The sequence below is a fragment of the Dermacentor variabilis genome, chromosome 4 (genome assembly GCF_050947875.1).
Source record: "Dermacentor variabilis isolate Ectoservices chromosome 4, ASM5094787v1, whole genome shotgun sequence".
Classification (NCBI taxonomy): domain Eukaryota; kingdom Metazoa; phylum Arthropoda; class Arachnida; order Ixodida; family Ixodidae; genus Dermacentor; species Dermacentor variabilis.
Window position 1 is genome coordinate 89,943,838 of NC_134571.1, and position 26,486 is coordinate 89,970,323.

General features: G+C 47.5%; 1 protein-coding gene across 1 annotated transcript in view; it reads right to left on the reverse strand.

The window, feature by feature from the left end:
• LOC142578271 (cell adhesion molecule Dscam1-like) overlaps positions 1–26,486 on the reverse strand; it is a 119,917-nt gene that overhangs the window by 30,353 nt on the left and 63,078 nt on the right. Inside the window, exon 2 of the mRNA XM_075687672.1 lies at positions 21,259–21,405. Coding sequence (XP_075543787.1) covers positions 21,259–21,405 — 147 coding nt within the window. The remainder of the gene's footprint in view (positions 1–21,258; positions 21,406–26,486) is intronic.

The window sequence follows — 26,486 nt, forward strand, 5'->3', positions numbered from 1 at the left end:
CGATGGCCTCAATAACGATATTCTTACCAAGTTCACTAGATTGCAACTTTTTCTTTTAGATGCAACATCCCTCACTAAGTTATGCGCAGTCATCGCTGAAAAAAAAAAAACGATTTTTCTGTCCCCCTGTATCTAGATGGGCGCCCCAAAGCTAGAGCTTCCGCTTAAACAAGTAACTCGGGGAGTTGGCAAGGCTCTTTATTAGAGAAACGCACAAGGGGAGGGAGTTGCGCTGTGCTAACTCTATTAGAATAGCCGCATTAGTATAGCGTCAGCTTCTATACATGCAGTTATTATCTCTTTACTTCTTAACCGACAACATCTGGTACTGTTCATCTTAATTTCAGGGCTTAAAACGTACAATTTCGTAGCAGACTTGGCCGAAGTGGTTTAAGTTTACTGAGTATGAATAAGATATTGCATTTTCTCCGTCACCTTACTCTACACGTCGAAATAAACACAAACACATGATGATTTGAGAGAAATAACTTAAGGGACTCGATAGAAGCACACGTGATCAATTTAATCTGCAAAGAAATCACATACACACGCCACGCACTGGCTTGCATTTGCTCTGGCAAACAATTTTAGCGTAATAACTTTCTGTGAACATGGACCCTTGCTTTTAGATTTGTTTCTATGATAAGCAACCCTAGACAGTCAAAATTCACCCTGAGTCCTCTACTATGTTGTCCATAGACCGAGTGTCGCGTTGGAACAATGAACCTTACGGACCAATCAATTATGCGCTCATCTCTGGTGAGCTCTGCGCGCACAAGTGAACTGTAGTAGTCGATCAAAACTGTACGTGTGCTGTTGATAGCGCTGCTTTTGCATACCTATATTCTTGTCATGTACTTATACTTTTGTGACAAGGAGCAGCCGTCACCACTTACCGCGACCACCTTACAATCATGTGTAGGAAAAAAGAAGAGATAAGGGTGCGCCAGCACCAGGAAGCTCTGCTTGAAAGACACTACGAGGACGTGCGGAAAGCGGTTCAGGAACGCAGCGTGCTTATCCAAGAGAATAGTTCGATTGTTTGGCTCAGCCGTTGTTCCTGATGTGCTTAAACTTCACAGGCAATCCTGAGCATCATTTTTTCATCGCGTAACACCTTTATTGGAACGGTTTGTTACTGTATACCAGAACCGAAACAATTTGACAATCTCGTTTGGAAAGATTGGATGCGCTTTGTAGACGATCACAAGGAAGAAGACAGGACAGGCGCAACCTAACTGAGATTTATTCGAGGGAAACACTTAAATATCAGTTCATGCCAGCGCAGGTACATCAGGGCATCAGCAGCACATAAGAGGAGAAAGAAAAGAACACGAAATCAGAAAAAACCCGATGGCGTGGCTCAGCTAATCATATTTTCTAGGAAACGTGCCTCCCTATTGTAAAGTATGATCGATGTGTCACTGATGCATCATTGTCCCTTCTTTTTTATATAATATACCCCTCGAACTTCCCGTGCTTTTTCGTTACTGCACTTGCGCAGGATCTTAACCTGGTTGAACAGAGGCCTGCAGTTATGTTCTAGGCTATGCATGGGTAAATGACGTTGCTCCCGGTTTTTAATAGACCTTTTGTGTACCCGTATTCGCACGTTCAAACAACGGCCCGTATGGCCTATGTAGGTTTTACCAGATGTCAGGGGAATCTGATAAATAACGCCAACTTGGAAATCTACATGAGGGTTCTTGTGTTTCACGCCACAGCCACCTTGCTTCTTTCTGGCGTGAAGTCTCCCAATGCGGGCGCAAAGGTGACGCAGCTTGCAGGGAGCCGAGAAAACGAGTGAGACACCGTGCTTGGTTGCTATCTTCTTAAGATTGTGTGCAGTTCTATGAACATATGGGATTACGACTGGCTTGGAAGCTTTGTTGGCAACATCAGTGTTTACTTTTTGGGGCGCTTTTAGTCTCTTTTCGAGCGTTTCAACAACTGCCAGCACAACCACATCAGGGAAGCCAGCCTCTTTCAGCCTAGAAATTTGCATGTCGAAGCTGGCCTGCATGGCATGTATACATGACTTTTCACTGAAAATCTAGCCGTGAATTGAACCACGTACGCCCTGAAAACTAAAGGGCGCCTAAATCGGGACGATGCATGTATTTTTGCGACTCCGGACAATTTTTATTCTCGAAGACTGCGTAAGAGCTCAGCGTTGTTAAGGTACTTGACAATAAACACAAGGAAATACGATGTGTGTCACGTGATGTTTTATCCGGGGAGGGAGCGACTGCAGTAACACTTTATTAGAATTTGCGGCATGTTAATTAACTGTAACGAGTTTTTGAGTAGCATGCCTGTATTCGCGTTGCCAATGTTTGCTTTTAAGGCTGGTAGTGCCCAGCAACATAGAGCGCGTGGAATTACCTCCCACAAGAATATTGATGATAAAGAAAGCGTTGACGATACTACGGAAACTATAGTGTTCTGCAAATACGCAATTGGGTCAAGGCACTTCGATTCCTCCGGCACCATGAGAAAAATTAGGATTCGCGCTTATGCACTCATCATTCACGGCAGCAAAAGTTCCACGAATACCACTTCCCCACGCAATCGACCTACGCGCATGCAGACGTGCAGTGCGATTGCGATATTGCATCCCGGCATGCCACAGTCGTATGCGGCGGTGGCATGGCAGTCGGAATCGAAGGCTTCTCATTGACCGAAAAGAATTCCTCCAAATGAATGCAAACCGCACCAGTGATTAAGACTGCTGACGAGCCAAGGGAGGGTTCGTCTGCATCGTGCACAAACAATCAGGGAAATAGCGACGCGTTTGCACGCACGTGGAACGCGCACGTCAGGCGACACACCCATCCACTTACGCACACAGGCGATGTCTCCTTCTCGCGGTCGCTAGTTGTGTGCAGTGCCGAGAGACCTACGTATTCGCGCTCCACTTATACAGCCTATAACAGAAGAAGCCTACTGCATTACTGCGTTACTGTTCTGACTGCATTGAATGTTGGTGGGACGCAGTAGCTCTGGCGTCCCTCCCAAATACTGCTGCTAAGTGCGGGGTAGTACTGCCAGAAGGCAACATAGACTTTTTCCAACGAGTGCTCGCTAAACGGCGCCACAATGCCCTCCGGACTGCTGTGAGCCTACTTCAGCACTTACTCAGTAACGTTAGGAACAACGGTATCATGTGTGCTTAACAGTCTGTGAACTTAGCACCTGCACTTAACAGGCACTTTTCAGTATAGAGAACGGAGTGCTTGCGCGTCCTAATGGCGAAATATATATCAAACTTACACCTGCCACTCAACAGCATGTCACGTGAACGCGCTCGTCTCTTTGCGCCTCACGGTGGGTCGCTCGTTCAGTCTGTCGCACTGCATCGAGCGCAGTTTTGAGCACCACGGTACGTCTCGTATCTTTCTCTAAATTTCTACATTGCTGCGAGAAGAAATACATTTGCCGTGTACTAAGCGAAACGCGTGCGTGCGTCTTTCACGCGCAAGCCGCCGTAAAAGCCAGCCAGTCGGCCGATGCACGCAAATCAAGGCAGCCGGGCCGCAGCGGGAGCTGGTCCGGTAAACGACACCGGCGGGAAACGAGAAGCGTAGGCGCAAATAATCAAGCGGCGCAGCATAAGTATACGTGTGTGCAAGAAACCAAGAAAAGATAAATAATGGGCGGGTAGGGGCTAAGCGAAGGCAGTGCAGTCCATAGCAATAATGAAACAGGGTGACGAAGAAAAGAAAGAAAGCTGCATAAAAATTAACCCGTGCACGCAAAAAAGAGATGGAAACAGAAAGACAAAAAATAACAAAAGGTAAAGAAAAGGCAAAACATAAATTTTATTTACACAAAGCACGGACATCTAGGGCGCAGGGCCAAATGTATACATATATATATAAAATGGAACGGAAGCTTAGTGAAGCGAAGGGTAGGAGGAAGGGATGTGGAGTCCTGTTACCGGAAGTAACGACCGCATCGACACGGCCGTCATGCAAATGAAGCTGCAGTGAGCGTTGCACGGACGCCAATCAATAAAAGCTGAGGCCGGAAAAGGAGTGCAAGTGTGCGCGGTGCCGATGTAGAGTCATAGCGATACACGGAGGCCGGCAAGGGTGGAGCTTAGATGGGGTGAGGGATGGGGAAGGGGGGGGGGGAGGGGAGAGATTGGAAAGTGGGTGTTCGCACGAAACGTTAAATCGGAGCAAATGACTCGGAAGCTTATCGGAAAAGTCAGCCAAAGATGACTTCAAAATAAAGCGCATTGTAAGGCGGCTCTATCCGGTCGGCATGGCTGGACAGCTTTCCATTCAGAGCCAGCGAATAAGAAAGCCATTATGAGCTACTCGCTTGACGCGACTGATACTTCCTGCCATCAAGAACAGACAGCGACGGTTGTGAAAAACAGTCGCTGCAGCATGCTACGTCCTTGTCACTCCGTGTCTTTGATGTTGTTTTCCTCCTCGATCGACTGTATTGCTTTTGTTTTTGTTTGTTGTCCATAATGCAAGGTGAGCAAAGAGACAGTCTGTTGGGTAGTTTGCCTCAGGTGCACATAGGATTTTGTTCTGTGCATCCGTGCAGCAACTGATGCATTTAGTATAGAAACACGCACGCACATACTGGCACTAAAGAGCACGCGTACCGGTTTGTATTCATCGTGAGTAGCTTTATTTGTCAGGCCAGTTGGCAATGCGACGAAATATTCTTCAAGATGGGCCATTGTAACGGCAGTTATTTTTGTTTTTTCGTGTGACAGATGTTATTCTTCATGATTGCCTTATTCTTTTACTTGCTCTTCTGCTTTATTTACCTAATTAAATGGGGCATTACATAGGAGGAAGGGGCAGGTGCAAAAAGAGGAACCATACGTACAATGTAGAGAATATAAATGAAGTATATAAGAACAAACAGATGCAACGAAGAAATGGCATAAAGAATGAGAAAATAAGGCTAGAGTAATGAAGCTTGTGACTACTTGACCGAGATTAATGTATAATTTTACAGCTGTAACAGGCTAACTTCCTCATAATAATCCGCTAACCTAGCCACAAACCTAGTCTATAAGCCCGCAAACAAACCAAACAAATTGAAAACACTTTAGATATAGCCTCTACAATATGATGAAGAAAAAAAAGTCAATAAGAGAACCCACATCTATATAGACAAGCAAAAAAAGAAAATAATACTGACAATCAAACAACACACATGTGCACAATTTCGTGCTCGAATAGCAGTGCAGATGTCAGAAGACAAAACCGAACAATTCAAGTAACGAAGAAAGAAACAGGGAGAAAAATATTCAACACTGGAACAAAAAAGTAAAGAGAAATACATTCAAGAGGGCTCGCTGCGATAGCAGCACGACGAACATCAATTACTCCAAGTCTCGCTTTTAAGCACTTAGTGTATCTCTTAGAGCTAGCTTTAAATAAGTAATCGTACACCTCGAGAACACGGGAACACGAAACACGAAACAGGAAGTTTAAGTGAGCAGCGAGTAATTACACCCGTAGCGCGCACTTGTCACGCTGCAGCAATGTCCAAGCAGAACGACGATTTAGTTGAATTCTGAAACCCGCTGCGGTCTGTACAACGGCGTGGTTCATCAGCGTGACGGCGCACATCTCGAGTTCATCCACGGAACCAAGAAGCGATTTTTCTTTCCTAGGAACAATTGTCTCGGAAATGCCTAAGAAAAAATGCAGCGCGATCAGCTGAAGCGAGCAAAGAAAACGCGAAAGCAAGACGCATCCCGATCTCCCGCCAGCTGAGATATCCTGGCTGCCATCGCTTTTCTTAACGAAGCAGCAGCGACGTTGATACTGCGACGTTGATACACTTACGCGCTCGCTCGCAATGCCCACCCTCCCAGCTCCCAGCTCCTCCTGCTCTTCAAGTTTCACCACCGCACGACCTCTCCCGCTTCTCCACTCGCCATCTCGCTCATAAATTACCAATTAGGAACGTGATATAGTCAATTTATTCTGGGCATGCCGTGACACGACGAAAAGCCGAACGGAGAATGAAGAGCGAGGGACAAATAAGCTAGAGGAAATAGACGAAAAAAAAGAAGAAAAAGAGAAACGTCTTCGGTGTTGCGCTGAGAGACAAGGGTATATAGGGGGGAAAGAGATTTAGGGGGTTGGGAGGGCCCCTATGGAGAGAGAGAGAGAGAGAGAGCAGGGAAAGGGTGCTGGCAGAGTGACGACTTTCGAGGCGGCGTCAGCTTGCAGCCCTTGCCTGCCGTGCGGCGCTGCCCGCCGCGCGGGCAGCAGCCGCACGGCAGGCAGTAGCTCACTGAGGTCCGGCGCTGGATAGCGATGGCCGGCGGCGCTGGCCATATTTCACTTGCGCGGCCACTCGCGTCAGGCGGTGCGAGAAGAGATGACCACTGATATATAATCTGAAACCGAGGGTTGGCGCGCGCTTCCGCGTCGCGGGAAAGGAGGAGGCTGGCGTTGTTGCGTGAAAGCACGTAAATTAGGCACGTGAACGGGAAACACGAGTAGGAGGAGATGAAACGGTGCGACGACTCATCTGCTACGCGCCCGAGCTGAAACTCAAGAGGGCGCTGGCTGCTAGCTGCCGCAGTTGCCTCGTTGTTCTGCTCGCCTTCTCCGCTTCTGTAAAGAGCTATGGCGTGTAAACGCATATATAGCGTTCACGGCTTTCAAAAGGCCACAGTTGCTCCTAGTACAGATTAGTGCCTTGGAACGGCTCTCAATGTTCTGGAAAGGAAAAGAATACCTTATCACTGAGAAATAGCCGTATTTGAGTGCCAGAATTATTCTGCCCTTGGCCACACTGGCACCGATGTCGCCATAGTGGGAAGCCGGACATTTCGCGATATTTCAGCTAATTTTGTCGCTCATTATCACGCTCTACGGAATTGTTGCAATACAGTGCGATTTTGAATTCGTTTCACAGTAGCCAACTCACTTTAGAACAGTTGGCCTTCCTTGAATTCTTTCGTACCTCAATCGCATGCGTACGTCCAAAGGCTCTACCACTAAACTACCTTCTTTACGCAAACTACGTGATCGCTTAGGGTGGTGATTTTTCAAACTTTTCTTGAACACTTGAAACAAGTATGAATCATCAATGGTAGAGATAAACGTTCCAGTTCGAGCGCATTCTCATTAATCTAATATCGCTCTTTGCGCAGAGCTAGGCTTTGGGTTTGGTACAGTAACGATTAACGTTGCATTAAAGGTGATGAGGGGCTTCCGGGTAATGGAACCCAAAATAGATTTAACGGATAGTGACGAACGCGTACATGTTGTAATGAACGCGACTCTGTGATTGCATTAGGAAAGCACGCTAACCGCACGCTAACCCTAACTCTGTTTAAGTTAGGGAAATAAAAGAATAAGGAGCCTCAGGTGCAGTACTTATAGGAGTTGGTATTAGCAGTGGACACTGTTTTTCCAGGCCCGGCTACGACCTAGGAGCGTAGTTTGAGTTACTGACGAACCATTGCGAAACATTAAGCGTGAGTAGAATAACTGCTTTGGAAAATATAACCGCGAATGTCCATCGTGACTTTTAATGGTTCCTTCAGTAAGAAATAATTCATTAGCCTCAGCCATTTGCGGCTGCAGTCTTTGACGTCACAAGCAGGCGCTTTTTTCGGCGCCCTTGCTCAGTTTCTTGCCGTTCCTTGTTACTCGGCGCTTCTTTTTTTACTTATCGTTGTTTGCAGGCCGTGTTTGCATGCGATCTAGATACCGGCTCCCCCCCCCCCCGCCCCTCCAAAAAAAAAAAGAAAGAAAAGAAAAGAAGTAGGCTACACGCACTGTAGTGCGTGCTAACCTTTCCGAACTTCGCATTTTACAGCGAATAGCTTCATGTGACTCATGGGCCGCTGACTTCGCTGTGTTCCGTGGTTCATCAGATTTCCTTGGTGGCGTAGTATGGCAAGCTGAAAACGACTCCTCAACGAGTACGCTTCATGATGGAAATGCCGTAAGTGGCAGTCGCAGTAAGCTTTCGCAACGAAGCCTCGGAAGAGTTTATGTCTAGAGAGGAGCTGTTACTACAAAAAGACTAAGAAAAGTTATTTTTTTCTGCACTGCATCATTTAAATGGCTAATGAGCATAAGAACGCAATCAATGCTTTGAATGTTCTACCTGAATGTGAATTTGGGGGCTCCTTCCTTCCTTACCTCCTCTCTCTCTCTCTGATGCCTGCTGAAGGAGCAGACAGAAGAACTTGAAAGACGCTGAAGCTTCGCCTTTAAGAGTGGAATGCAATATCTTTCAAAGATCCCTGACTGCTTTCCATGCTTCCCGGCAACTACAGTTTATGTAACGGTAACATTTACCGGAAAACGCTGGCGGCGAACGCTATGCACGAAGGCAAGCTTTCAGGTAGAAACGCGGCCTCTCGAGTAGGTAGATCTCCTGTTATTATTTCGCACTTTTAATATTTCTATCTGAGAAGAGCTAACATAAAATATATGCGCTGTCGGTGTGTTTTTTTTTTCATTACATTTGTTTGTGGGCTGCCGTTCTCAAAATTCCGAGGAATAACTTTGTAATGGATGAAAGACAAGGCATGAGCAACTTTGGTGGTAGAAGAGTGGTTGGGTTGGCGTGGCTCGAAATTTGGTTCGACATTATTTTTGAAGAAGCGACGTCTGGACGCTGAACGCTGGACTCGGACGCGGAATGCTGGACGCCAACGCCGGATTTTCTGCGACACGGGGTCATTAATGCTATCGCGTCAAAACAAATAGTGATTTGTGGGAGGGCCTGAAAACGGCCGCCGCATGCGGTGAGAAGGGGGTTAAAACTAAACGCACTTGCGCGATAAATCGACTTCTTCGCAGCTGCGTTCCATATGTAAGCGATTTTGGCCCACAAGCGGCGCAGTGGCCGTCGCGGGCGGCAACCTCCTCGTCCAGAACCTGTTTTTTTTTTTCGAGAGGCGCGCGTCGCTGCGATCAAGATCAATATGGTTGGGAAAATTCGCGATTGGCGATAACAGCGGCGGGCGATCACTGGTGGAGCGTTTGCGAGCCGTGACGCGAGGAGCACGTGACAGGGGCGGTGTCGGCGTGGAGGTGATGGTGAAAACCTTTATTCAACAGAGAGGGTGAACCTCGTAGGCTCCACTAAACTAAGTGTCGTCCTTAGTCCGGGACGTCATTGGTCGAAGCCGCCGCTCGATCCCGTTGGACCAGAGCTTGTTGTTCCTCTAGTCCGGAGCTGCTGAGCAGGGTCGCCTCCCAGTCCTCTCGAGTGGGGTGGAAAATAGGGGATAGCTTGGGATTCGCAGGCCCAGACCGTGTGATACATATCTGCCAAATCACCACAACAATGCTGGCCTTGCCCACTGGCATCTTAATCGAAATGTTTAAGTATAGCTTGGCAGAGCAATGTATTAGTTTGGAGGTGCCGTAGGACGCGTTCGCCTATTTTGGATAGGTGCTCGCGCACTCGAGATGGCGACGCTGTTACGAAAGGTGTGCGCGATCGTGCTTTCCTTTGCCACTTTTGTGCGTGGCGAGACCTCTACGGACACGGATACAGGAGACGAAAGGCAAACCACGTATCTCGTTCGCGTTGCACGCAGCTGCTTCTTCTTCTCTTTGACTGCATAGGCGTGCGTGCTACAGGTTTGGCTTTGCGATTCTTCGGTTAAAACCTACCCCAGATCTACTAGAACCAAGAGGCCACTGCCCTTCTGCTCGAACGCCTGGAGGAGAGGGGGGACGAGAGATTGGTTAAAAGCCGAAAAAGCCTAGTCACGAGGCTGTTCGCATGTTTCTAGTCCGGACGGTACCCGGAATGCCTGGCGGCATCTCGAGAACGAGAGCCGCTGACGGACCCCGTGTTGTACCTATTTCAGGCCAAATTTTGTGCCTATCCTCTCCGGCTGCTGTTCCAGATGCCTGTAGTTGGGAGAGACTTTAGAAAGGCGACTGATACTGAAGTTATATATAGTGACAGTGTATTTTTACACAAACGTGTAAACAACTGAGATCGCTCGTGGAGAGCAGCAAAATCTGTACCTCACACGCCTTCAAACGTGGCTAAGTGAAGCTCCAGCACCGCTTCTGGGGACCGCGGAAACCAATGCACTGCTCGCGGGCGCTCTCCGCAAGCGGCATTCAACGCTAGCGGCGGTCGCCGCGTGAATAGGGTGCGTGTGAAAAAAAGCCGCGCCTGCGCGCCGCGGTGTGGCTTAGCGGCCTCCACCGCCACCGCGAAGTCGTTCGCATGTGAAACAGGCTTTGAGCTGCACTGGGTCAAGTGTGCTTACTAAGCAACCCAAGTTTATAGTTTTGGCAGGTAAGCCGGACTTTTTTCCTTCAACTCCATCTGAAATAAACGCATTCACTTAAATTTGCGAGCTGAAGTTTGGAGGCACCGACAACTCCAGTTAAAAAGAAAAAAACAAATGTTTTTAGTCGTATACATGCCCGCGTGAACTGCAGGAAATAACAAACCTTCATTACGGGCCTTTGCACAGCAGCATCACGACGCCAATCACTAGTCATGCTTCCTGTATATGTACTCTGCACTTCCCGATGACCCTTCTCTTTCTATGCGGCTCAGATCCTTCGTCAAGCACAGATAGTAAACCGGAGTACAGTAAACCTGTAATGAAACGATCATTAAACTGCGGAATTGAAAGACTAGGACAAAGGTAAACATAACGAGAAAGAAACCTTTCCGCTTCGCAACTAGACTATGACCAAACGCGCCGCAGAGATTCCTTGCTCGCATCATCGACGATCGCGTGTTTCGCTTGCTGCGCCGTTGCGTCACAAAGCATGCAGAAGCTGCATCGTGAGAACGCACACAGTCACACAAAAGGCAAAGCAGGGTAAATTAAGCAGCACGAACACAGGGAGAATGCAACCGAGGCAGATAAAAGAGCAGGACGAGACAGGGAGGAAAGAGTGAAGAGTCACAGCGGAGCAACAGCTAGGGAAGCCGAGAGACGGAGCGAGAAAGTTAGCAGCGAAAGTGGCCACTGTGTAGGAGAGCCTGCAGCAATGCCAGCAGCTCTATTTTGTTGTTGCTCTTCCTGCCGGCGAGACCTTCCTCCGCTTGCCCGCGATTGTTCGCGGCAGAGAAGCAGCGTGCGGGCTCCGAGCGCGCTAGTTTGCTCTACTTAACGAGCAGGTCGATCGGCCAAACCTTGGGACGCGCAGCTGCCGGGCCTGTTGTTCACTTGGCCCGATCGACCGAAGAACGGGGGAGAACGCACCTGCAAGTGACGCGGCACGACGCGGCGGTGCGCGCGCGTCCTGTACAAGTGACTATGCTGCGCAGTACGCCGCAGTTCGCGTGCTTGGTTTCCAACGCGAGGAATACGACGAGGAAAAATAAATAAAATAAACAAATGAAGGGAAGTGGGGACACGTGGGCCCGAATGAGTCAGCACGCATGCACGGCTGTCTTCGGGATACAGGAATAAAACTGTCTTCCTATTTAATGTGCCAGGAAATCAATCGGCGATAACTTATACTCCGTCTTAGTAACTCTTCGCAGTTCGGCGGGAAAGCTACGCGTCGTGTCCGTCAGCCAGGAGCGAAAGATGGAGGGGCTTTCCCATTGTTTGCCGCTAATGGTTTCGTAATCCTTCCAGCCAGTAGGCGTCGCGAACAAAGGGATTAGCGAGGAATAATAAGCGAACTTATCACCTGGTTCTCGCTTATGGTTGGCTGGCCGGGTCTGTAGTTTTCGTTGTGCTGCACGGAATTGGAATGACGGAGTATAGATCCTCTGAGAACAGCTATAGTACATGCTCGAGTACTTGCAGCACTGGTATTATTTTTTAAGTTTCCGCGTAGTCGGAAACTGAACGGTTCCTTATGCGACGGGCGGTCTTCGTTCAATTCCGTTCTTGGGTTTACAGTGGCGAAAGGCTACCTTCTGGGGTTATTGACATCTAGAATATCAGGTATTGGATTCAAAAGAAAAATAAAGTATTTAGTTCCCGCGACGAAATACAGCCGGCTGCCCAAAAAACTTGCCGTCTAGTTCGGCTAGAGGGTACGAAGCGTTCGGTTTAGGCCACTAAGAAGTGGATGGTGTGCTGCACAACACGAGATATTTCACGAAGTGGGGTGTAGTTTGCTTCTTGCAGTCAGAACATGCCATCTTAGATAGTAATAATAAGATAATAAAGACATCGAATGTACATTGAAAGTAAGATGATAGTCAAATGTAAACAGACCCTAAAGTCAGTGATTCAATTACATGTGATGTGTGTGTGGGTTTGGGTCCCCTTTTGTTTGGTCTGTACAGTAAGAGTTCCAACTTCTTAGGTGAGCACCTGAGCTCCATGGGGACGAGATACTCCTCCGTGACGTCGATCCCTTCCTGCAGTCCCTCATGCTCTAGGTCCCCATCGCTGCCGCCTCTTCACCAGATCGTGACATCGTCCGTGTAAATCGTGTGCTTGACGCCGTCAATATCGGCGCGCCTCTTGGAGAGCCCGATCATCGAGAGCTTGAAATTTGCAATCCCGTAAAACAATATTCACTGCCGACATGGTGACGTAGAGCAACTGAACTATACCTGGTTAGGGGGAAGGCAGAGGAGGGGGAAATGTTTCAGCTGGGAATCTTTATACCAATATGTTTACAACACCATTTAAAAAATAACTTCCCAACTGGGCTTTTCTGGTTATCATGAATACGAAAGCATTTTCGCTTATTTCTAACCAGAAGCACATTTTTTAAACCAGAAACACATATTCAATGAGCATATCTCTTTGTAAAAGAAAAGTTGAGCACGGAAAGGTGCTACAAGCCACAGTGCTTAATAAGATTGTTTCGTAAAAAGCAATGTCGCCAAACGCCCAATCTGTCGTTATCATGCCATCTTCACTGCACTAAGGAGATTTATAAAGCGATAAGCTCTTGAAGCACCGTGGAGACGCCTCGATGAGTAGAGTCGGAAATTCGCTGACGATAAGCGACACCGGCCACACTCTGATAGGAATGAGAAGCGGTTGAGCATTTACGTTCGCACGACTTAGTCGTCTCACCCGTCAGATGGGGCACTTACCAATAGCACTCGCACCCGCTATGCGTGTCGCGTGCAGGCGCGGCGGTATATTATTTTATTGGTGCCAGAATGGGGTGCCGTACACCCCAGAGGTCGGCAGTTCTTTTACCCTTGTTTTGTAGCTGTGCGCATCAGCATTAGCGAAATTGGTGCAATCTTCATTAACACCGTAAGTGCGGCGTTCCACGCACCCGCCCTGAGATACCATCTCAGGAAGTGGAACACACAGACGCAGGCGCGCGCACACAAACGCGCCAAGAGGAAACTGAACGGGTATCACACGACAGACGAACAGCTAGTGTGCGGAGTGAAAGTACAGACAGGAAGTGCTGGGCCGGCGCTGTCGGAATGTGAAGCGAAAAGTGCAACGTTATTTAGATAGCTCGCTATGGGTGGGAAGGCAGGCCGGCCACATCATGCACCAGTGTTCTTCGACGGTCACGTGGTGCCATATTTACACAAACAAGAAAAAGAAAGAAAAGACGGGTGTTGGTAATGGTTAGGAATGAACAGATGTCGAAGAAGAAGAAAGAGACCGATGAAATGCAAACACCCGAGCAATTCGGCGTAATTAACTCTATGTACTACATCGGTTACGCGCTGTCCCATCGCTTCTCGGTGATGGTCACGAGAACAAAAAAAGAACAAAACCAATTATGGCAATGCAGGGCAAGCGCGCCATGGAAAAGAATATAGGAACACCAAATGGTGAAATACAGGCGCAGCCTCCAGGGCAAAGTTCTAGTTCCCTATTTTCTCCCACCTTCCTTCGTTCTTTTTTCTTTCTTTTTCTCCGCTCGCGCTTCGCGTCCGCTGAGCTAAGCCAGCCGTACCTCTCTTGTTTTATCTTCAACTACACTCCGGCAGCAGCAGCAGCGCATGATAAGTGTTTTTCGCAAAGGCGATTTCACAAAAAGACGAGACCAGCGCCGATGTCTCGTCGTTCGCGTGCGAAATAAAGGGGGTGGTTATTAATGAGTCCATTGCTCAGTCAGGAAAACCCGCGGCACGTCGAAACGTATGTGCAGTGCGCGCGCGTGCGTTCATCCGCCGAGTTTGTCCTCGCTCATTAACGAGCTCTAAGGACGCTGGCGCTGCAGTTCGGCAGTTTGCGCAACTCACCCACTTTTTGCCTTTGCGAGAGGCACCCTATCCCTCCACCTCCGCCTTCCTCTCCCTCCTCAACCCTTCCTTTCGCCTCACTTGTCTTGGCCCTGTTGCGGGCGTCCCGTACAAGGTTCGGCCATTTATTTGCCGTGTAGCAGCGTCCTCCTTCCCGCCTCGCTCCTTCGAGCAACACTCCTTGCGGACGTCATAAAATTGTGCTGCAGCATTTCTGGCGTCGTCGTGAAGCGAGCAGGAATGATACACGAATCAAGAACTTCGATGAAAGCTGTATACGGTGACAGGAAGAGCTTTTTTTTTATCCCCGTTATCTTGGTAAGCGAGTGGTACGTTACGAGGAAATATGCTGGCAGCTGACATTTCTGATCATTTCCAGATTTCGAAAGAAACCATTGGATACGCGCTGATCAGTGATGTGCGTTATAAAATCCGGCTCGTGTCGGCGCATCGGAGAGAGTGTAGACTCAAGATGTTGCGTCAAAGCGGCGAGACGGCCACGCACGTCATGATAAAATTCCGACCCGTTAAATGTCGAGACGCGCCCAACATAAGGAATACCGACTCAAGGATGAAATATAACTCGCTAACAGTACTTTCTTTATTTTATAGAAGTAACTAACTTAGGTTCACGTTTGTCGCTTATTTCTGTTTTCGTATGACAAGACCTCAGACAATATTTCTTCTATTTTAACATTCTTTAGTAGCGTTACCTGCAGTAACTGGCTCTATTTGGCGTCAACTGTACAGTGTGTGTTCTGCTTTATCCTTTCCTATTTGTCGTCTTCTTCTTTCTTTCCTCTTTCCTCGGGGTCTTACTATTTTTTACTATTTCTAAGTTTCTGTCTCCTCCTTCCTGAAGAGTCGCCAGGCGCTGCGCCCCTTCCGGTGCCAGTTGCCAGCCTACTTCTGGCTTTCGTTTTCCTGTCAAGTGTATATATGTTTTCAAATAAAATATAATAATAATAATAGATTCAACAGTGCGGCATGGAACGAGGGTTAACGTTAGAAAGTGTTAAGTTAACTGAACGTGACCAAAACATTCACAGTGAGGCCATTCTTGTTGCAAATAGAAGGTAAAGCGGCACGTATACGTGTAACAAAGCAACAATATCTTGTTTAGTCGTAGGATTCGTTTGGTCTGCTTTGTTCTGGGCCTTCAAGAAAGACTTCTCAGAAAAGGCGCTTCCAGAAGCTCTCCAGAAAAGCCGGTACTATACTCTTCCGGGGGTAGTTCCGGAATTTACGGAGTCCTCAAACTTTGACCTGTAGCGGCCAAAGGCAGTGCCGCCTAAAAACTTCAGAACTACAGGTCTCACCGTGAAAGACATCAAAAATGTAAAAAACAAGCACTCATAAAATCGACACGTAGTTAACATTTGTATGAAATACTATTTAACAGAATAGGTTATATATATATATATATATATATATATATATATATATATATATATATATATATATATATATATATATATATATATATATATATATATATGTATATATGTATATATATAATACGCCACACGGCCATAGAAGACAGCGTTGTTCAGCTCCGACTCGACGGACCAGGTCGAACTGGTCGCCTCTTTCTCTCTCTGCTCACACATGGACACTTACTTGCGTTCAGATACTCTGAGCTAGCACTTTGTTTGCAGCGTATGAAGTACAGCGTACGGTGGCGCACGTTTTCTACAACTGCCACTACGCGATTGCATAAAGCTGTAGATCACATGTTTGCCTGCAACGACTTAAAATGTAAAAGCGTGGCATCGGCCCCGAGAATAAAAGACTTTCGTAAATATGCGGCAGTGGGCGAGACATTAGTTGAAATGAAACGCTGACAAGCCCCTTCTCTGCTCTTTGAATGCTTTTGGTTGGTTGACTAGAGATAGGTGCTACGTTGCTATGTACCCGCACCATGTGTGTACCCACACTAACAGGAGATTTCGAGGTAAGCGCTTGAAGAAGATATGGCTACTAGAGAGACTGGGCACGTTAAATCACGAAAGAACAGAAAAAGCGCGATCCACCAAGAATACGTTGTTTCCTATTTCTTGTTCTGTGGTCCGAAAAAAAAAGGTAATAACCATTCCTGAAGTCATCTTTCTCGCTGTTTTGTAGCAGAAGAGTACGACACTCAAAACGCGCGCCTATAGTGGAGAAATGCAGAATTGCCTCTCCGTGTGTTTATAGACAGCAAAAAGATGGTACGAAGCTCAAGTGAACTCCGTGGTGAATGCCGTTATCTTCATTTTTTTGGTCCTCGTACAACGAAGAAGAGGGGAAGAAGAAAGCGAGTGGCTTTCCATCTGGCTAAAATATGATAAATGGAAAAGCCAACGGTCTAATACTATAAAACAGAAAGATGGTGTACAGACATAAATGAAAAAAGTTCGAAAATAAAAAACGACTTATGGAGAAAGAAGGACTACAGCGCTTGACAAAGTGTGTTTCGCCATCCGGGCCAAAGCTAGGAGAGTTGAACGGGCAAAAGATGTAAGCACGCGACCCCAGGAATTCGAAATCACTCGTTCTAGCTTATCTTTCGCCAGACTGAATAGAAAGCAGTGGTCGTCATTTTTCACCGACGTGACAACTACGCGTGTACGCTTGCTGTGTACCTACTCCTCTTTCTCTGTTTTTTTTTTTCAAGTCTCCCCGGCTGGCTCACTTTGCATCAAACGCATACTACGCGACCGTAAAGAGGTAGACGTCGCGAACTCTCCTTCAACATAGACCTTCTCCTACTCTTTCCTCCCTTGGTATAACAACAAACAGAAATAAATAAAGAAGAAGAAGACGGCAAGAAACGAACTTTCGCCGCACGTACATGTGACAGACAAAAAAAAAACAGAAGTGAAACGAGAAGTACGGACCCATGAGCATCGTTCGCAGTGAACGCAAGTTTAACTTTCTCTCCTGCTTGATATTTCTCGATTCCTTGCGATGTTTTTCTTTTCTTTTTCATTCGTGCTCTAAGGACAGTGGGTCGGGTGGTGGAGGGCACGTGTATATTATTTTTTGCTCTCTCTCTCTCTTCTCATGGAAGAACTGCGCCCAGGGCATTCCCCCTCTCGCGCACACGGCGGAGTCCCAAGACGACTCGGCCTTAGACGGCGGCATCAACGTCACAAACAAACGGCGATCGTTTCAATTCGTCCCAAACCGCATCTCCAGGTTCACCCCGTCCGCCGCCGCTTCGTTCGACGCGATAAAGAAGAACCAGAGGATGTTTTACGAGGGACGTGGTGCAGATTGATTTTCTTTCTCTCTCTCTTTTTTTGGTTGTAACCGCTGTTTATTCCTATTTTTGCCAGTAAAAAGAATCGTTGCTCCTTTGTTTTTATTATTTGCTTTCTTAAAGCAGGTCCGCTTTCTGTAGAGCTTGGGACGTAAGTACGAGGCGCCGTAACGTCGTCTGTTTCTTTTCCCAACTAGGAAACCGAGACAGACGTGCATGCTGTTTACATCGATTTCGCCAGGTCTTTTCTACGTGCCTCATAAATGTTTATGGAGGTCGCGCGTCACATTTGCCGTGAAATAGCGGCACCGTGTCAGGACGGACGAAAGCAAGACGCGTTAGCGATGCAAGTGCTTCCGAAACGGTTGTTCCAATAAAACATCAAATAATTGAAAGACAATAAAGAAAGTGTGCGAGTGTCAGGGCCAGCGAGTAGGAGAAGAAAATGGTATGAGGAAAGGAAAAGAAATGGCGGTTAAAGAAGAGAGAGAGAGAGAGAGGAACGTCGTGGCGAGTGGCTTGCGTGACAGTTCCTGGCATTGATCTCCAAGCGTGCGTAAGATTGAATCAAGCAGTGGCCACAGACGCCTGGTTCGAGCCAGAGCTCTGACAACATCACGTCCGTTCGGAGAAAGAGCGGAACGTGCACTTGCTAGCAAGTGGTTTCACCGGGACGTTGTGAACGTGATCGAATAGCTAGAGAATGGCAAATGTTTTTTTTTTTTGTCTTCCCCTATTGAAGGAGTGGTGCTCCCCAGAAGCTCCCCTTTGGTAAAGCACGAGCACAGTCAGGGTGGAACGCTTTGAGCTCCGTTTGGATGGCCATTCGACCGTCATAAACAGCTTTTGTACGCAGCGTCACGACAGAACGGATAAATGTAGTTCCTGCTCACGTGGATAGGTATTTGCTTCTGTTGTCGGTGCATCAGCCGTAAATATTTTAGAGCAGCTGGTCTATATGGAACTGGCGGTTCGTCGCCCGCATTTGCTTCAAGCGACCGGCACGGTCCTGCACCGGCTCCGCCGCATAGCGGTAACGCTTGCGTTCCTCGAACTCCTGAGCGGTACGCAGCTTCCTTGGTCGAGGCACGGAGATGTTAAGAAGGGTCACAGAAGGATGCACATGGAGGGGTGTCAGGTATGAGGCGCGTGCTGTGGCCGGGCACCTCTCTCGCGCTTCCCTCTGGACACGCTGGACGCATCAAGCGGCCATGCGGATGGGGCGCTATCGCTTCCATACAGCTAGGCGACATATCCCTCGTGTCACCCTAACACGTCCATGCTGGTCGGGAGGGTGAGGGGGAGGGGGAGGGTACTCACTCAATGGTCATATACCAATATCACATACGGAGTCCCGAAGTTGCCTGTTCCGGCCCATGTCCAGTGACACGTACACAGTGACCCAAGTTGTCTACTAGGCCAGACAGCAGCCAGTACCATGCACGTTTTTTATTCGGGCACGTACCCAGAAGCCCATGTTGTGTGCTAAGCAAGACAGCAGTCCGCAGGTACCTAGTTGCCCAAGCTAGGCGGCAACTTTGGTCAGTGCGTATGTGATACGATCTTGACACGAACGGACAAACAAACATACCGCAAACTGGGCGAAGTCCCGCCCCCCCCCCCAAGATTCTAATCTCATTAAAAATCTGATAAAACTATGTGTTGCTGCAAAACGGGGCTCTGTCACATGAAAGCACAACCAGTAAAAAAAGCTGGGGTGGTAATGAGAATACGCAATCAGATTAATCGGCACTTAAAATTTTTGGTGCTTCGTACGGTAACTACTCCTAGGTACTTGAGAGGCGTCCCTTCATCTGCATGCGCGTACCCGGAACGGTGTTCGTGTGAGGATTCAGGGCCGGCCCGCGCGAATCTTGCCAATAACCGTTAACAATGAGTAATAAAATCAAACTTCGGTCAGGTCGCGAGCGGCGCGAAAAATCAATATCGAAGTAGTTATCAGCCGCCAGCGGGAGGACCGTTTTTCGCAGCAGCAGCTGAAAACGACACGAACGTTGTTTCTATCACCCTCGCTCTCTCTCCCTTTATTTCTCTCTCACTCTATTCTCACTAGGCGCAGCCACGAGACGTTAATTACGGCCTCTGCACGGCTTCGGCAGAGGCGCCCTCATCGGATTCACATTCAGTTCGCGAGCCGAAACTGGCGCGTCTAATGTCCGGCGGGTGACACACGTTACGATAACGGACGCAAAGAGTGAGCGAGAAATAGAGAGAGAAGGAGACATAGAAGAGGAGGAGGGCGCGGAGTTAGGGCGTCGCTGCGGATGGGCCACCAACTCTGGTGGGCACCAACGCGGGAGGACTTCGATGCTGCCTGCGCCGTATCGACGTCGTGAACTGCTCGCGCCAGCTGTTGCGACGGCCGCACCGTAACAATGGCGAGAACGAAGTTATAAGAGCGCCGCAGACTGTAGGGAGGCTGTAGGGAGCGAATTAGCTGCAAAAGCCCTGGTAATTATGTTGCTCGCAGGGAAAACCATTACTAGGTGAAACATGGTTAGGGCACGAAAAACTGCAACAGAGGAGGACAATCATCTGCATGTTCGGGACGTGTATCCAATGAAAATCATTTTGTAAGCCTTGGTGCTGCAAATTCGTTCGCAGCCTCTGTCCTCATTTCAGTTTCTTTTTCTTTTTACATCTGTCTGACACCGGCTCTTGGTCGGGTTTGTCTGTGGTGGTTTCTGTTAGAAACTGTACGCTTAAAAAGAACCAGTGAATGGATGTACAAAATTGTGAATGGTGTAGGATGCTGGGCTAGCACTGGCTTGCGGAAGCTGTACGATCAAGTTAACTTTTGCTGAGTGCTAAAGTGATACGCCTCCCAGCAACAGCATGTATAGCAGTATAATGTATAGCAGCATTGTATGAATGCAGGCAGAAACGTGGTTCCCCATTGCTGAAGTGTACTCTCGTCGACAGCTCCATTCCTTACACCGGGTACGCACGAATAATAGGGAATTGTTTTGTGAAAGCAAGCGCTAATTTGAAAGACTTTCGTGGCGAGCTGTTTGAATGGTCAGTGCTTTTTGTTTTGTCTACGCTGCTTCGTTTAAATAGAAATTGGATATATAACTCGACAGAAAACGACACCCAAGTTTTCATTTGGAGACCGCTCGCTTTTCTCAGTGCTTTTGCTTCTCTTTGCCACCGCACCCATAGGTAACCCATAAGTAACCCATAGGTAACCCATAGGCAACCGTCGGTGGCGTGCAGGCAGAGAATCGTCCCTTTAGCGCCAGTATACAGAGAGCCACGAGTGGGTGATTTACCTGCGTAGCGACGAGGCACGTAGCAGTTGGCAATGGCTGACCGAATCAAACAAAGAAAGAAAAAATGAACGAGAGCTCTATAGATGCGGCCAGAAGGCGATACACAACCCAAAAAACAGACGCACGTGACAGCAGCGGGGAAAAAAAGAAAAAAGAAACGGCGAGGCGATTGGCGCTGACAAATGAAACCGTTCTGCTCTCAACGACGTTTGTGCAGTACAGAGTCACGCCAGGCAAGCATCAGCTATATACGTTCGCTTGTTGCGTGCTCGCTCCTTAGTAGGTGATCGGGCCGCCGCGGTGCTTATGGGCCAAGACGCGTTAAGGGGTTTGACAAGCGCAAGTGGTGAGCGAGGGGAGTAGAAGCCGAGCCAAGTGACAGGTAACGAAGAGGTGGGTTGGGGGGGGGGGGAGGTGGCAAAGTAGGGAAAACATCAAGAAAGGGAGTGAGAGGGTGGAGACGACGCGGGAAAAGGGGTTTCGGAAGGAGGCACGCATGGCCAGGGGTGGGGGGTGGGGGGGGGTCGGTGCTGCTGTTGTTGGGTAGTTAGCACGGCACACGAGTGTTGGCCGGCCGCCATCACCTACCGGTAACAAGCAGCTGCGCCCAGCTGGAGCCGGACACGGTCTCGCCGACGAGAACGTTGCGCGTGATGCAGCGGTACTTGCGCCTCGCGTCGGCCATGTCGACGCGGTCGATGACCAGGTCCCCCTCCGTCGATATCTGGTACTTGTCTGCGCAAGAGAGCGGGAAGGGAGGGCAGAAGCGCGGGGAGTATTGGGAACTCGTTAGTGGGGTGCGGTGGGCACGGCACTCGCATACACGAGCGCCATGCAAGAACGCGCGCAAACAATCGCAGACACGTGCACTCTCTTTTTTTTTTTGTTCTTCTTATCTCGTTCCGTCTGTTCGTTTCTCTTTTCTTTCTTTTTTGCAGCAGACGACGGGCCCGTTTGCGAGCTCCGATTGGAGCTGGCTGTATGGCGGCTTAGGTGGGAGTGACGGAGAAACACACAAAAAGTAAACAATTAGGGCTCCGTTCTGCAGATTTCATTGCGGCTTTGTTGCACCACCTTTTCCCCACGGTCCACCAGGCGCGGAAATTTCAATAGCGGTGCAGCGGCCTGGTCGAAGGTCGCTCTTTAACGATACATCAGCGCTGAAACACGGCGGTGAAACACGGGGTAGATTATTGAGTAATCAGTGCGAAAGCTTAACATAAGGGCAAAAAACAAAAGGGCGTAGAAACGAGTTCTTGCACGTTAACGCATACTTTGTCACAGGGTGCTTCCGGAACACCTGCCGGCGCTGATTTTTACAGGGAACTTTGCGCGATCCTGTGGTTTATTTATTCTTATATTTTTATTTTTTTTGTTATAATAGTTGAGTGTTCTATGATTGTTACATATCACGAAACGTTTTTTTCTTCTTTACTGCATGAAGGCAGCAGGCATACGCCGAGCTCTGTGTAGTATGCATTGTACTGAAATGAGCAGCAAAGCTGGTTCTTAAAATTTTTTCGTTGGTGCGCTTCTACTGTTTCTTACCCGTAGCAAAGTAAATCTGTGCACCTGTTCTTCTCGGACGACATCATGGTCTCGAGTATGTGTTTGAAACGCGCTATCTATCTATCTATCTATCTATCTATCTATCTATCTATCTATCTATCTATCTATCTATCTATCTATCTATCTATCTATCTATCTATCTATCTATCTATCTATCTATCTATCTATCTATCTATCTATCTATCTATCTATCTATCTATCTATCGAATAAAGTAATTAATATAATTAATAATTAATTAATAATTTATTGTTGCACTCAAGATCCAAAGACATTGCATAGGGAAGTGGTGAAATGGAAAGCATAACAAGGAAACGTGCCAAATAGGTTAACAAGAACATGAAACTAATTTATAGTTATGCAGTGTTAGCTAACCGCCGTGGTGCCTCCGTGGATATGACAATCCGCTGCTGAGCACAAGGTCGCAGGTTCGATTCACCAGGTGCGCGACGTTCCGAAACAACACGATGCCTGTTATGCGGGACGCCAGAGCGGAGGGCACGCGGGATTAATTTATGCCACCTGGGTTTCTTTAACGTGCATCCAACGTACAGTACACGAGCGTTCTGGCATCCCGCCCCTGTCGAAATTTATTCTTGGAATCACCAGCATTTGAACACGTCGCGGTGATAGTCAAATAGCGAAGCAAGAAAGAAAGCGGCTTGATTCCGTTTGAATAAATGCTCCCATCAAAGTCGAGAGGTCATATTTCTCGTTCAGCTTAATTCACAAAGCTGTCGAACAAGAGTTTGCGTTTACTTATTGAATCTGTGCGTCGATATTCTACTCCGTCCCTATCCTGAGCGTAAAATTTGCTTAACACTAATATGCCCCAACATCCTTGTTAGTGTATTACATTTAAAATGTCATATGTGCCTTTACGTTGCATCCTTATTTTTAATCTATATCGCTGGCACATTTCCTCATAAACATTTTGTTAAGGGAACGTTGCTGTCACTTGAGTTGCCGAGATAACAGCACAGTCCCCTGAAGAAGAACTCAAAGAACGGAGAACGTTCCAACGGCTTATAGCGCAATGAATAGAATACACTATAGAATTTGCATTATAAAACCACGGAAAAGAGCTTTGGAAGAACACGTTGTGCGAAAAAGCACTGTTCCAATCTGCAACATGCAATGAGGCACGCGTAACGCTGGAATAGCGATCGAGAGTTAGGCCCATGAAACCTAATCTCGACGATACTTCAGGCTTACGCGAAATCCATTTAAATCGCACGATCGTGAGACCGCCATTCTCGAAAGGAGGAGGAGTGAAGTTTACAGAATAAAAAAAACGTGAAAAAAAGGAAAAGAAGAGAAAAAAAAAAAAGACGCCGAAGAATCCGCAGGCTCGAAGCGAGGGAGTGGGCCGTTAAATCACTCCTTGTATTCAACGCCAGGCGGACAGCGCGCGTCCTCGCAGCTGCGCCGATGGCCAGTATTACTATAATGGCCTCATTTGATGGTCATGACCATACAACGCGACGCCGGACGCCTGCACCCGATGTTGCAAGCCGCGGCGGCTGCGGCGTCGTTTTCGTCGCTGTACTTTGTACGAGCACGCGCCTTGGCGCGTGAGCGTTACGACATTTCCTGCGCGTACAGCAGCAGCAGACATAGGGGCGAGCCTGGCTTAGTGCGTTGAACATGTAGACGCAAGAAACGTTCATCGGCTAGTCTCCAGCGAGAAATAAAATAATAATGATAATAATATTAATAAAAAAAAGGACAGCCTATGATCGCGGTCTTACGCTGGACGAACGAGAGGAGTAAGAGTTAGCGAGGAATAATCCCCGGACGCAGTGCTCATCATGGGCAAATATTTCTGTAGGTGCAATGTAAAAAAAGAAACAAAGAAAGAAAGAAAGAAGGAAGGAAAGAAAGGAAGAAATGGGAGCGGAGAGGAGTTAACGGCATGTTCTCTCAAATGAAGTGGACGAGACACGAGGTCTGTCGTCACGTCCTCTCTCAGCACTTGCTTCGTTTTATGTACGGGTGGGGGCTGGGGAGGCGACAATTACATTAGTTGTAAGCCGCGGCGGAGCAGATACGCCGTTAGCTAGAGCCCATCAAGAAATAAATGACAAAATCTTCCACGGGGGAACCAGAAACGACCCTCCGAATGCCTCCTTGACGCATGCTGCGCTACCGGACGCCTAGGAAGCGCCGCGTTGCCTCGCTACTCGGGCGTCGTCACTTCTGCGAAGCGTTAAAATAAACGCTGTGCGCTGCTGGCTAACCCATAACAGAGAGCTCAAAGAGAGGAACAAAAAGGAAAGTTCGTGAAACGAAAGTCGAAAGAAGAAGCACAGCAAGAAGGAGACAGAAAAGTCGTTAGAGGACGTCTCCTAGTACCGCTGGCCGCTAAGCCGTGTCGTCATTAAACGACGAGGCTTGACTGAGGCCAAATTGTCGCGTGGCTCCTTTCAGCAAATTATGCCTGTGTGCTTTGCCTCCCACTCTCTCCCCTTCCCTACGCCTGCCACTGACGTTTTCGTTCCACCTTCTCGACAACTGTTTGCTCGCACGTCGTGGTCGCTTGCCATAAGGCCGACAGACAAAGCTCCCGAATCAACCGAAAGATGATGTCCTTGGCCAGGAGTAGCCACTTTCACTTGTAGAACGTTGCCTCACACTCCTCCTGGAGAGATGGTGGTAATACGGGATACGGTTTCCTTGTGTGTCAGTGTGCGCGTTATCGCACCAACGCGAACATTAATTAGCATTAGTTACCATTAAATAAATAGCTGACGCCAGGAACAATCAAGAACACTAATTTAGAAAGGGTTCTCTCAACGGGAACAATACTGAGAGCTGCCTTTTATGCGCTAGGCAACAGTAGTATTTTTTTTCTTGTCTTGTATACGCGTTGCGAGATACAGCCGTCTTGTTCATGCACGCGTGTCTATAGAGCAGCATGAACAACATCGGCAATGTCGGTAACCCTGCTAGTTTGGATGCTTCTTAGAGTACTAAACACAAAGGAATTACATAGATGGCCGGAGTTAACGTCACCATGGTGACTCGTAACTAAGCTCAAGAAGCAAAGTTGGCTGCGCCGATATGTCTTGATGCAATAAATTCTAAGACTTGAATTACTGAACAACTTCCTTTGCACTGCTGTCTCCGAGGAGTTCAATATTCACATTTGAAAACGCAAAGGACGCGTTACTTGCCCAACTAACCCAAGCCAACGCATTACTGAACTCAATATGTTGTCTTTCATATTTAATCCAGTAAGCTCATATGTGATATACATTACTTTCACCTTACCCGAGTGGCGGAACACTATTGGTAAATTGACCGTAATCTTATTCGCAATACGTGGCCATTGCTTAGGCTTTACAGTGTGGGAGCCTATGTGAGTAGGAAAAACAAAAAGAATACACAACAAGTCAAGAAAGCTAGTCAGATGTAGTTCTGGTTGGCCAGTCTTCAAGGGGCAGAGGAACAGATGTCAATCGATGCATTTCCGCGAACTTTACCAACGTATTTGCTCTACTATTTCTAGAGTCGATGCCACAGTTTACAACTACCTGTCCTCAAGCATGCTTTTGCTCTGCTTTCTCAGTGAAGTCTCCCGTCACTACAGCAAAAAATGTGCGGACATTTCTCATTGCTTATTCAACGTCATTATATGACTGCGCTACTTTTTCATCATCCTGATTACATATTGTTCTAGAGACGTGTTCTACAGGCTCGTTCTATCTCTAACCTATTATATGCCATTTATATTTTTTTCACATTGACTGCTACCCTTTAGTTACTGTGGCAGAAGCCATCAATATCGCCGCGTATGTCCTTGTAGATTAAACATCTTAGTCCGTATTGTTTTGCACTACATATGCCTCACCAACTGTGCGAACATTGTTAAGCCCATTAAGACCCTACGTAACGCCCGATAAATCCGCAAGGTGCCCTGATAAGCTAACTACACTATATAACGCCCGCCTGTCAAGCGTTACCAGTTTCAATTCCCACTGGCGTCCTGTCGGGAGATCCAGACACAGACGGCCGAGCCCCCTCTGCAGTATATATATATATATATATATATATATATATATATATATATATATATATATATATATATATATATATATATATATATATATATATATATATATATATATATATATATATATATATACTGTACTCTGACTGTACTCTGACGAAGGCTGGTCCACCAGCCGAAAACGTTAAGTAAAAGAAGTCTCCCAAAAAGTTCGTCGTCTCTTTCCTGTGTATGTTA